Here is a 10,097-nt window from a genome sequence, read left to right as displayed (position 1 = left end):
GCCTTTGAGAAAATGAAAGCTCAGATGGGCCAAGCTGGAATCTTGCCCCTTATGCGGTCATAAGGGGCAAGATTACCTCCCCTTTCTCTGTTTTGCCCACCCAGAGAATTTGGCCTTCCCATGAGAGAGCGACATCATGGCTTTCAAACAAGCAAAGTGGCAGTTGGTCCAGTCCACACCGCCAGCCTCCACCTTGCCCCCCCCCCTCCTCCTCCTCAACGGCTACAGACTCAGAAATGGCATTTTCTAAGAAAAGCTCATTGTGTGACTAGCTCTAGTGGCTGTAATTCTGCACCAAGGCTGAATTTTGGGAAAGAGTATTATGGGACCACTAAGGTCTATACAAAAGCATTCAAAGAGTACCATGTCATGGGACCTTTAACCCCAAAATGCCCAGTGAAAGACAGGGTTTAATGTAGTCTGAAATAAATTATGTCACTAACTCACAAAGCCTTGAATTTGCTAGGAAATCTTGACATGAACATGGCAACTAGAAACCAGATATGGTATACAAAGCATTGCTATGGCGAAAAGGCGACGTTAGAGATAACTAGTCAATTCCCTTTTTTTGCATAGCCGAATGGGTGGCAGCACATAGTATATGTTCACTACGCCGCTAAACCAAGAAAAAGGGGAGGGATGTTGAAATGCTCTTGGTAACATATTCCATCCTGCTGGGCTGTGTTAGTAATTAAACAGAAAGGGTGTTGTAAAATAGGGAATGTTGAAATCAAATTGCTGTCAGTTGTTGCACTTCACATGTCCTGGTAAATGCTGTAATACTGCAACATAACGGAGTTATAGCTCATTATGCTCTCCACCCTGTCCTGGAAGAGCGAGAGAAGAAATCATTGAAAGAGAGCAGATTCACCAGAATACAGGCTTATGTTTTGTAAACACTTTCTGGGGTCGGGCAGCTTGGGTGAGATCAGTGTGTATGTTGCAGATATTCTAATGTTCAAGCTATCAAAATGTGACCACCAATGTATATACGCGCTCTGAAATCACACTACCACGGCATCGTGGTGGCAGCCTGCAACTGTTGTGTCCCACAAGTGGATCCAAACTCTTTTTTTTTTTTTTTTTTTTTTTTTTCCGTGCAACACCCCCCAAATATATCTAATCAGGATGATGAATCAAAAATTGTATAACGTTTAAAAAAAAAAAAAACCATCCCAATGATGTTTTGAATATGCAGAAAGTTTGGAAGAATACAGTAGGTGAATTCATTAATATTTAAACATAAATGAAGACATTTAACCATAACTTAATGCAGAAAAGGTACAAATTGTTGCAGAAATAACCAGAATGCAGGTAGTAAAGTGTTTGATGCTCAAAATTTCCTTGGGGGGAGCCCGGACCAAGAATCCCCGGTTACATATGTTCCGCCATGATATAACAAATGGCCTCGCAAGATAGGTGGAAATCTCAACCCCCACCCTAATTTTGAACCCAAAGTCACGGCCTTGTATAGAGGTCTCTCTTTTTGAAGTTATTTGGGATAGCTGTAAAGAATAACTTGCTTCATGTCACCCTCCTCCTTACAGCAAGGCACAATGGCTGAGGAGTCCCATAGAAGCTCAGCCGCTGAGATCTCAGTCACCAGCAACGGAGATCTGGATCAGAGCCCTGAGACCGTATTCCAGAGGGTAAGTGCTTTGTTTTGAGAACAGAACAGCGTCTCTCAAAACCTGTAAATTGTCTCAGACAGTGGAAGCCTCCTGGCTTCCCAAACAAAGCCTGGACTATGTCTTCACATTGGTTGGTTGAAAGATTGTGTCTCTATTCCGCCTTGTTATGATGTAATTGACTTGACATAAAACATAAATAACTCCACTCCTGGACGAGATGTAACGGTGCAAACAAACGTTCAAAATGGATGTCTTTGACAATGAATGCAAACGTAGGGCTGCAACCAGCAATTAATGTCATCATAAATGAACCATCATTGTTTTAATTTAACCCTTGTATTGTCCTCACTTTTGGGACCCTCTCGTGTCCCTCGGGTCAATTGACCCGTGACTTATTTGGGGTTTTAAAAACAATGCTGAAATCCAATTTTACTTCATAATCTATTAACAAATATTGTCTTTATCTCAATTTCAAACAATTTAGATAACATATATGTTTAGGGAATGCAATCAGTCTCTACTAGAACACTATTAAAAAGTGGGATTTGTTTTTTGTCATAAAGTTATAATTCATGTTAAAAATCCACTTTGTTGTCATTCTTACCTTGAAAAAAACATAAGTGTCATATCCCCAAAAAATTCTGAATTGAGTCAGGAATACATGTTCATCACAGAAAATCAGGTAAGGCTGTTGATTTTCAGGTAAAAATTTTTTGTATGTAACATTTTTCTTCTTGTAAAAGGGTCAATTTGACCCAAAATACCATACAAGGGTTAAATGATGTCTGTGAAATATCAGAAAACAGTGCAAAATGCCTAATCAATTTTTATTTCATCCAACAAAGACAATCATAGACTCTTTACATTTAAGAAGCTGGAACCAGCAAATGTTTGGCTTTTCTGTTTTCCGTGAAAATAATACTTAAATTTTGTGTCAATATAGTTGCAGATTCATTTTTGTCAACCCATTTTTTAAATTGTTGCAGCTCTACAAAAAGGTTTAATTCCTTGTAGCGATGACGTACTCAGTCAAGGAGAAATTTGTCTGCAGTGAAGTCATTTTGATGGGGACCTCAGGGTGCCCTCTCTTTCTCATTCATGTGCCTGTGAGCCAGCAGTGCTTCCAGATGGCCTGCTGTTTACCTCTAATAGCCCACAGTCACACTGACAGTCTGGCAGAGTGGGTGCCACAGCCACAAGAATGTATGCCGCCTCAAAATGTTCAATCTTTAAACAGTTGGCTCAGGCATTGAATGTAAATGCATATGCAGGTTTATACAGTGCACCACGTAGCTGCTGTTTGCTACTTCAGGGCTGCAATAAGTTCCATCATTAGTGCGACATAAATGTTATGAAATGTTTGCTTCTCTACAATCAACCATTCCCCCCAATCGGCCATTCATACCAATAAGGGCTGCCTGGGTAGCTCACCTGGTTAATCGTGCGCCCCATGTACAGAGGCTCAGTCCTTGCCACAGTGGCCGCGGGTTCAATTCTGACCTGCGGCCCTTTGCTGCATGCCATTGTCTTCTCTCTCCCCCTTTCCTGTCTTCAGCTGTCCTATGTCATAAAGGCCTAAAATACCCCCCCCCCCCCAAAAAAAACAAACCAAAACAAAAAGTGAGTAGTGCTGTTGATTAAGGTGAGAGCAGGTGTGTGGGGAGTATGTTCATGTGTTTATGTTCATTGTACAAAAAAACTCAAATTATAACGGCTTTTATTGTGAAGCTTATCTAAATCTTTTAATGTGCTTTTAATATATTTTAATTTTAATTTTTTTTAATTTTTGGTGAACTCCAAATGTTAAACACGCACACAGAAAGCACAGAAAGTTCCCTGTCTTTGCTGCCTGTCTTCTAGGAACCATTTAACCTGTTTATATAATCCCTGTTTGAATATTTTTTCTCAGGACTCCTACCCCAGTGTCCCCAGGGCCCTAAATCTTTCAGAGTCTTGTGTCACCTCCAGCAACTTTGCTTCAACAACGGAGGGCATCATCGAATCAGGACCATACAAAGGTAAAACATTTTCACTCCTTGATTTTGTTGTTATTGTTGCTGCTGTCCTTCTTTTGTGCATGTACCATTTCCCAGCTCTTCAAAGTAAATGTGATGCAGCAGGGGTTGATGACATAGACTGTAGAAGTGATGCCCTAACGTCTTGATCGCCCCCTTGTCGCCCCCTTGTGGCTGGCTGCAGTATAGGTCATAAATCCCTCCCCTGCAATGTTTGTGGATGGGAAATGGGCCAAACAAAAAATCAAATTACACGTCAAATAAGTTTTTCCAAAAGATGGTTTCTGTCATTTTAGGTAGTTGTTACTACACTGATGTCTGTTCAAGTGTTTATTTCTCTGATGAGTTTGTTTTGTATTAGTTATTTAATGCTATAAAAACTGGGTGAAACTTCACGATTGACAGCTGTTATTCTCTTCCGATTGGTCGGGCAGGTGTGTCAGCGGAACTTTGATACTGCGGCTCCACCGCACTAACACTACAAATGTGCTCTGGTTTATTGGCATTTCTTTTAACCAATCACAATCGTCTTGGGTGGCGCTAAGCGTGTGACGCACTAAAGGCGCCTTTACAAAATAGCATCGGGGAGGAACTTGTGTACGTTCAAAAGTTGTTTTAGTCGTGCAGCAAAAAACTCAGATTGGACAGCTTGTCTAGCTAGCTGTGTGGATTTACCCTGCAGAGATCTGAGGAGCAGTCAACCATAGTCCTCAGAAATCCACCAAAGTTTAGAATGCCAACACAAAGAAAGGGGAAGGTAACGGACATCCGGCCGAAAATGAGTCACTGAACAGTCCTGTAAATCAATATGGACTACTACTGTGCAGACTTAGCTCCAAAATTACAGGATGGCAGCACCTGTATCCTGGATATTTTGGCTTCACTTTTGTACAGTGGTAGGAAGTAGAGACTCATGTCCGTTTTTATATACAGTCTATGTGACGGAGTAGCTCATAATAAATGTATCACGCCTTGTTACAATTTTTTGTATTGCTTTGCAGCTTTCTGTTTACACAGCAGCCTTTCTCTCCATGTATTCGCTGTGCTCCACTTTTGTGATTTATTGTCTGTGAAATTTGAAAGGCAGACATTTGAATGTGTAAAGGTGGACATCCAATTGAATTTAATGAGTTTCCTCTGATCTCCAGGTTGTAACCCTCCTTTCCTTTTCATTACCATGCCCTTGTTACAAATGCAAATAAAACATCTCTGCATAGAATGGTGAGCTGTTGTAGGCCATTTGCCACAATGTTGCCATGGTTATTTACCCTTGTATTTACACTGGTTGAGGTAGGCTTTTGTTGATTAACACATTGATCCTGCAACACAGAGAGCCACGGTGGAAAAAAAAAACATGCTAAGGAAATCCACTGTACATCAGTGAGAAATCCCCCACCCTTATACTTGTGCAGGCTGGATGGTGACATACTAATGAATTATAACTCTGAATATCTCCCAGGGTCAGCCAGCCTGCCCACGTCACCAGTGACACCTCTAGCTCCCAGCTCGGCTGTTGCTAGCCGCCTGGCGCGCTCTTCCAGCGATAGTCAGGCTGAGAAAGGTACCAGCAGCGTTGGAGTATGAATCAGATGATACTGAATGGTCACCATCTGCACACTAAATTAACCCCAGTGCTACTGTATCCCCTCTTGGTTTTCATCAGTTTCTTACCTGCTCCTTGTTCCCACAGGCTGTGCTCCATTCAGAATCAAACCTTTCTTCTTCTCCTTTCTTGTTTGTTGACTCTCGTCTTCACACAAGTCTGGGCTAACGGAAGTAGTTTTCTGCTTTGCAGTGACTAATGATATGTGTTTACAAACCCCTTAAAGTAATTTTTGGCTTGGAAAAAAAACTGCTTTCACAGTTCATGTGAGTGGGTTTTCCTGCTTGTAACCTTTTTGTCCTTGCAAAAGTTGGCATCCATAGTATCCCTTGTTTTCTCTCTATGGAGTCTCGAAACTGACAAATGTAATAAAAGGTGGTCAGGCAAGTCAAAAATGTAACAGCATACATCTTATTCTTTTTTTTTTTTAGTGAAATAATTAAACTGGAGTTTAAAAAGAAATATTTTTCACTGTGTAAACTTTTGTAATATCTATATACAATTAACTGGGAAGCTAATGTTTCTTTTATACTTAAATTATCTAACTAAGAGTATTATTTGTTGATGTATTCTGCTATATTTTTTTGACTTGTCTCATATCATATTAACTATATTTTGTCTGTTTCTGGGGCTTAGTACCTTTCAGCATTTCCCCTCTATGCCCAAACCACAATAAAGCACTTTTCCTCACTTTTACTGTTACTGTTTAAAAAAAAAAAAAACAGGTCATGACTAATTTTTATTTTATGTTCATTTTGATTTAAATAATGCTAGATGTCGTCAGAATCCTCTAATGCCTTAAATTTAGTATTTGGTCTGTGTTGAAGTTTCAGTGTTAACATGACAATCTCATTACACTGTTGATGATTATAACACTTACATTGTACTACCCTAATTTTCACCACATCTCTCTAGCCTGCAAATCTAAAAACGTAATCACCCACTAAGTGAATGACTTTTAATTGTTCAGGCGAGATGAATGCACAGCCAATGAGTGGAGCGGTGGTCCTTTCAGAGGACTTGAAGAGCCCAGCGATGGAAAAACTGGACCTAGTGAGAAAGTGGAGCATCAACACATATAAAGTAATCCTCTATGTCCTTGATTTCTTTTTATGTCCCTCCTCACTCTGCTTCTTTTCCCAGCCTTAGTCTCAGTCTTTTTCATTTCTGTTCATTAGGATGTTGGCAGAAAAGTGAACCATACCGACAAACTGACCCCCCCAAACTGACAGACACAAGTGATTTGATATCTTCTCTTGTCTTAAACGTTGTGTTTTGGCTTTTTTCTCTTAAGTACAGTAGCACCTCCCAGCAGTCATTCCTAAAATTTTTAAAATGCTGCTCTGTCCTCTGCAGTGTACCAGGCAGATCCTGTCAGAGAAGCTGGGTCGAGGCTCGAGGACCGTGGACCTGGAACTGGAGGCTCAGATCGATGTCCTCCGCGACAACAAGAGAAAATACCAGAATGTAATCAAGCTGGCTCAGACGCTGGCCGGTCAGCTGTCCCAGATAATGCAGACGCAGAGGCAGCTGGGCGACGCGTTCGCTGACCTCAGCCTCAAGTCACCAGAACTGCACGTGAGTACATAGATGCACTGTAATCAATCAGATTTGGGAGGATAAACGGGAAGGGTTTTATCATCCTTACTTAGTACAAGGAAAAAGTCATAAAATAATTCACAATATGTATTGACGTGTGTGTCATGTGCTGGGCAAATGTTTACTAACTCTACTCGAATCCCTTAGATTTTTACTAGCATCACAAGATAAAAGCTTAAAAAGCGGTAAAGAGTTGTGCATCATTTAAGTTTTGGTCCTCTTCCTCTGAGTCCTCTAATTAGCTTACAGTTATACAATATAGTTTATCTATATTGCCTCACGTTTGAAATACCAAGTGCATTTTATTTTATATTTGAGTGAGTGTATTCAGTATAATTACTGTACTTACAAAGAACGTGTAAATAGAAATTTATGTCTGAACAGTATGTTATATCTCCGTTGTACTATTCATTTCAACATTTATTTTTAGTTTTTTGAAACTATTATGAGGAGTGTATCTTTGACAAGGTGCTAACAAACTTAATTGTTTTACTCATGTAGTTATCACTGTAACTCCTGTATACACACTACCGGTCAAAAGTTTGGGGTCACTTACAAAATTTGATACGACTCCATTATAGACAGAATACCAGCTGATCTGAGTGGGTGGCTGATCTTTAGTGCAATATCTTCATTGGCCACTATCAGCAACCATTTATCCTATGTTCCAAAGGCACATGCTGTTTACAACTCTGATATCATTTTAAAAAACTACCTGAGGAAACATTGGAGAACCCTTTTGTAATTATGTAAGAACATAATGTAATCTGAAAACTGCTGCCCTAGTTAAAAAAAAAAACTGATCTGATCTCAGCTGGTATTCTGTCTATAACGGAGTGCAATGGAAATTTTAAAGACACCTCAAACGTTTGACTGGTAGTGTAGACTTCCAAAATAAACTTCATGATGCTGGCACCTGCAGTTGCTTTAATCACTGTGAACAACGGTGCAAACTTCAGTCCGATGACTTCAATTAGTTTGACTCTTTTCTTTAGGAGGAGTTTGGTTACAACGCTGACACCCAAAAGCTTTTGTCCAAAAATGGAGAGGCACTGCTGGGTGCCATCAACTTTTTCATCTGCAGTGTGAACACACTCGTGGACAAAACAATCGAAGACACCATGGTTAATATCAAACAGTATGAATTTGCCAGGTAGGTAATTCATGGTCATGTGTGTTTGTTGTGCCCGTGCAACATCTCCAAACCACAAGGGATTATTTAGCCGTTTGAATGGAATGTCTCAGTCCCGGTTAGGTCTTTTGTTAGTCATCAGACAGCGTTAGTAGCCACATTTACTACACACTTCACGCAAAAACAGAACTAGAACTTTGTTCCTCCACAAAAAAGCATCTACTTATTCATGTCCACTTTCATTCAGGCAGTTAATTGAATAATGCCACCTGTACAAAAATATTATAAGCATTCATATAAACGAATGCATATTAAAGGATTCTTGTGGATTTTTCTTATAAACAAACATCCAGTGTTATTCACCAAAACACATGTAAGTGCATTCTTGAGGTCTAATAAAAGCATTTAACATATGTTCTCATTTATAAAACATTTAAGGGATTACTTTTCTCTCGTGTTGATCTCTAACAGTCTTGCACATCATAATGTATACACCAGGGCTGTAGTACTTGAATCTGGAGTCGAGACGCTATTGGACTCACCAAATATTCTAGTTGCTTGACGAGTCCAGCACTAAATGCTTTTGTCCTAAAGTAACTTCCTCCTTCAAAAATGAACCATTGATGAAGCGCGCTCGTTCAGAAAACAGGAATCAGTTTGATTCACAATCCATGTAGAACAGGCATCGAGATTGGTCGCCTGGTTTACGCCTCAATCATCAGGTATCAATCATTTTCATTTTGGCCACAGACACAATGTCAGAGAGCCCTTTGTACTATGAATTCTTCAGGACAAGTAATAAGTTCAAGAATGGGAACATTTCCATTTTACATTTTAAGTAAATAATATGGCTGAATTTGAGCTTTTCTTTCTACGATCTTGACTGTCTCACATTTGGACTCTGTCTTGACTTGGACTTGAACTTCTTTGGACTTGGACTTGACTCGGTCTCAACTAGTCCTGGTCTTGGACTCTGTGGATTCAATTCAATTTTATTTATAGTATCAATTCATAACAAGAGTTATCTGTAGACACTACAGATAGAGTAGGTCTAGACCACACTCCAGAATTGACAAGGACCCAACAGTTCTTGTAGTTTCTTCCAGAGCAAGCAACAGTGCGACAGTGCAAAGAAAAGAAAAATCCACTCCACTCCCGTTCTTTGAAACCTGTTCACAGGTTCTTGAGATTGACTATAGTCCTGGTGTACACTCATATAGCATATTTCTGATACTGTTAAATAACACCTCACATCTAGGGTTGAGTATGACGCGTACCGTACAGATTTGGAGGAGTTGAATCTGGGGCCACGTGACGCCGCCACCATGCCCAAGATTGAGCACTGCCAGCAGCAGTTCCAGATCCACCGCGAGAAGTACGAGAGGATGCGGAACGACGTCTCCGTCAAGCTGAAGTTCCTGGAAGAGAACAAGGTCAGCTAGAGGCTCGGTTTCTGCTCGAGGTGGCACCAACCTAATGGTTTTTCGTTATGCTCACCATCTCTTTGTTTACTTTTCCTGCTCCCAAACAGGTGAAGGTATTGCATAACCAGCTCATCCTGTTCCACAACGCCATAGCTGCGTACTACGCTGGAAACCAACAGCAGCTGGAACAGACACTCAAGCAGTTCCACATCAAGTTGAAAATGCCAGGTGGGGACAGTCCATCTTGGCTGGAAGAGCACTAATCACTACTTTCAAAGCCACAGTGGCTCAGTTTGACAGGAAATGTCAAAATCTACAGAAACTACAGGAAAGAAACTTCAACTCTACTGTCGCTGCCTTTCAAACTTTCTGAACTGTAAATCTTTCAATTCAGTACAAAAAAGGAAAAAAAAAAAATCCTCCCAAAATCTGTTTTACACTTGTCAAATCAACCTTTTCATCTTGCAGTTAGGCCTGTACGATTCGGGGGGAAATATGAATCACGATTTTTCAGCTTAGAATTGATATCACGCTTCTCTGCCACGATTTTTTTCCTCACGAAGTGCAATGTTTATTTCAAACATAAACCATGAAAACAAAAATTGGCAGTACCAAACATTTTTTTGGCACCTCTAGCACATTGGGCATCACCACAAGCCTGCACACACAGAGGCTTCAATGAAGAGAAGGGAG

The 10,097-nt window shown here is 40.3% G+C and overlaps 1 protein-coding gene across 5 annotated transcripts in view; it reads left to right on the top strand.

Annotated features, from left to right (window-relative positions):
• arfip1 (ADP-ribosylation factor interacting protein 1 (arfaptin 1)) overlaps positions 1 to 9,824 on the top strand; it is a 14,927-nt gene extending 5,103 nt beyond the window's left edge. For 3 of the 5 annotated variants that reach the window (XM_032527917.1, XM_032527909.1, XM_032527930.1), the window contains 8 exons: positions 1,548 to 1,649; positions 3,541 to 3,649; positions 5,106 to 5,207; positions 6,220 to 6,332; positions 6,606 to 6,827; positions 7,844 to 8,001; positions 9,239 to 9,413; positions 9,512 to 9,824. In XM_032527917.1, the coding sequence (XP_032383808.1) occupies positions 1,548 to 1,649; positions 3,541 to 3,649; positions 5,106 to 5,207; positions 6,220 to 6,332; positions 6,606 to 6,827; positions 7,844 to 8,001; positions 9,239 to 9,413; positions 9,512 to 9,667 (1,137 nt within the window). In that variant the 3' untranslated portion in view covers positions 9,668 to 9,824. The remainder of the gene's footprint in view (positions 1 to 1,547; positions 1,650 to 3,540; positions 3,650 to 5,105; positions 5,208 to 6,219; positions 6,333 to 6,605; positions 6,828 to 7,843; positions 8,002 to 9,238; positions 9,414 to 9,511) is intronic. The other 2 variants (XM_032527933.1, XM_032527924.1) reach the window with 1 other exon arrangement.
• The last annotated feature ends 273 nt before the right edge of the window (positions 9,825 to 10,097 follow it).

Source organism: Etheostoma spectabile, chromosome 2 (genome assembly GCF_008692095.1).
Source record: "Etheostoma spectabile isolate EspeVRDwgs_2016 chromosome 2, UIUC_Espe_1.0, whole genome shotgun sequence".
In the NCBI taxonomy this organism is placed as follows: Eukaryota; Metazoa; Chordata; class Actinopteri; order Perciformes; family Percidae; genus Etheostoma; species Etheostoma spectabile.
This window is presented reverse-complemented; position numbering and strand designations above follow the sequence as displayed.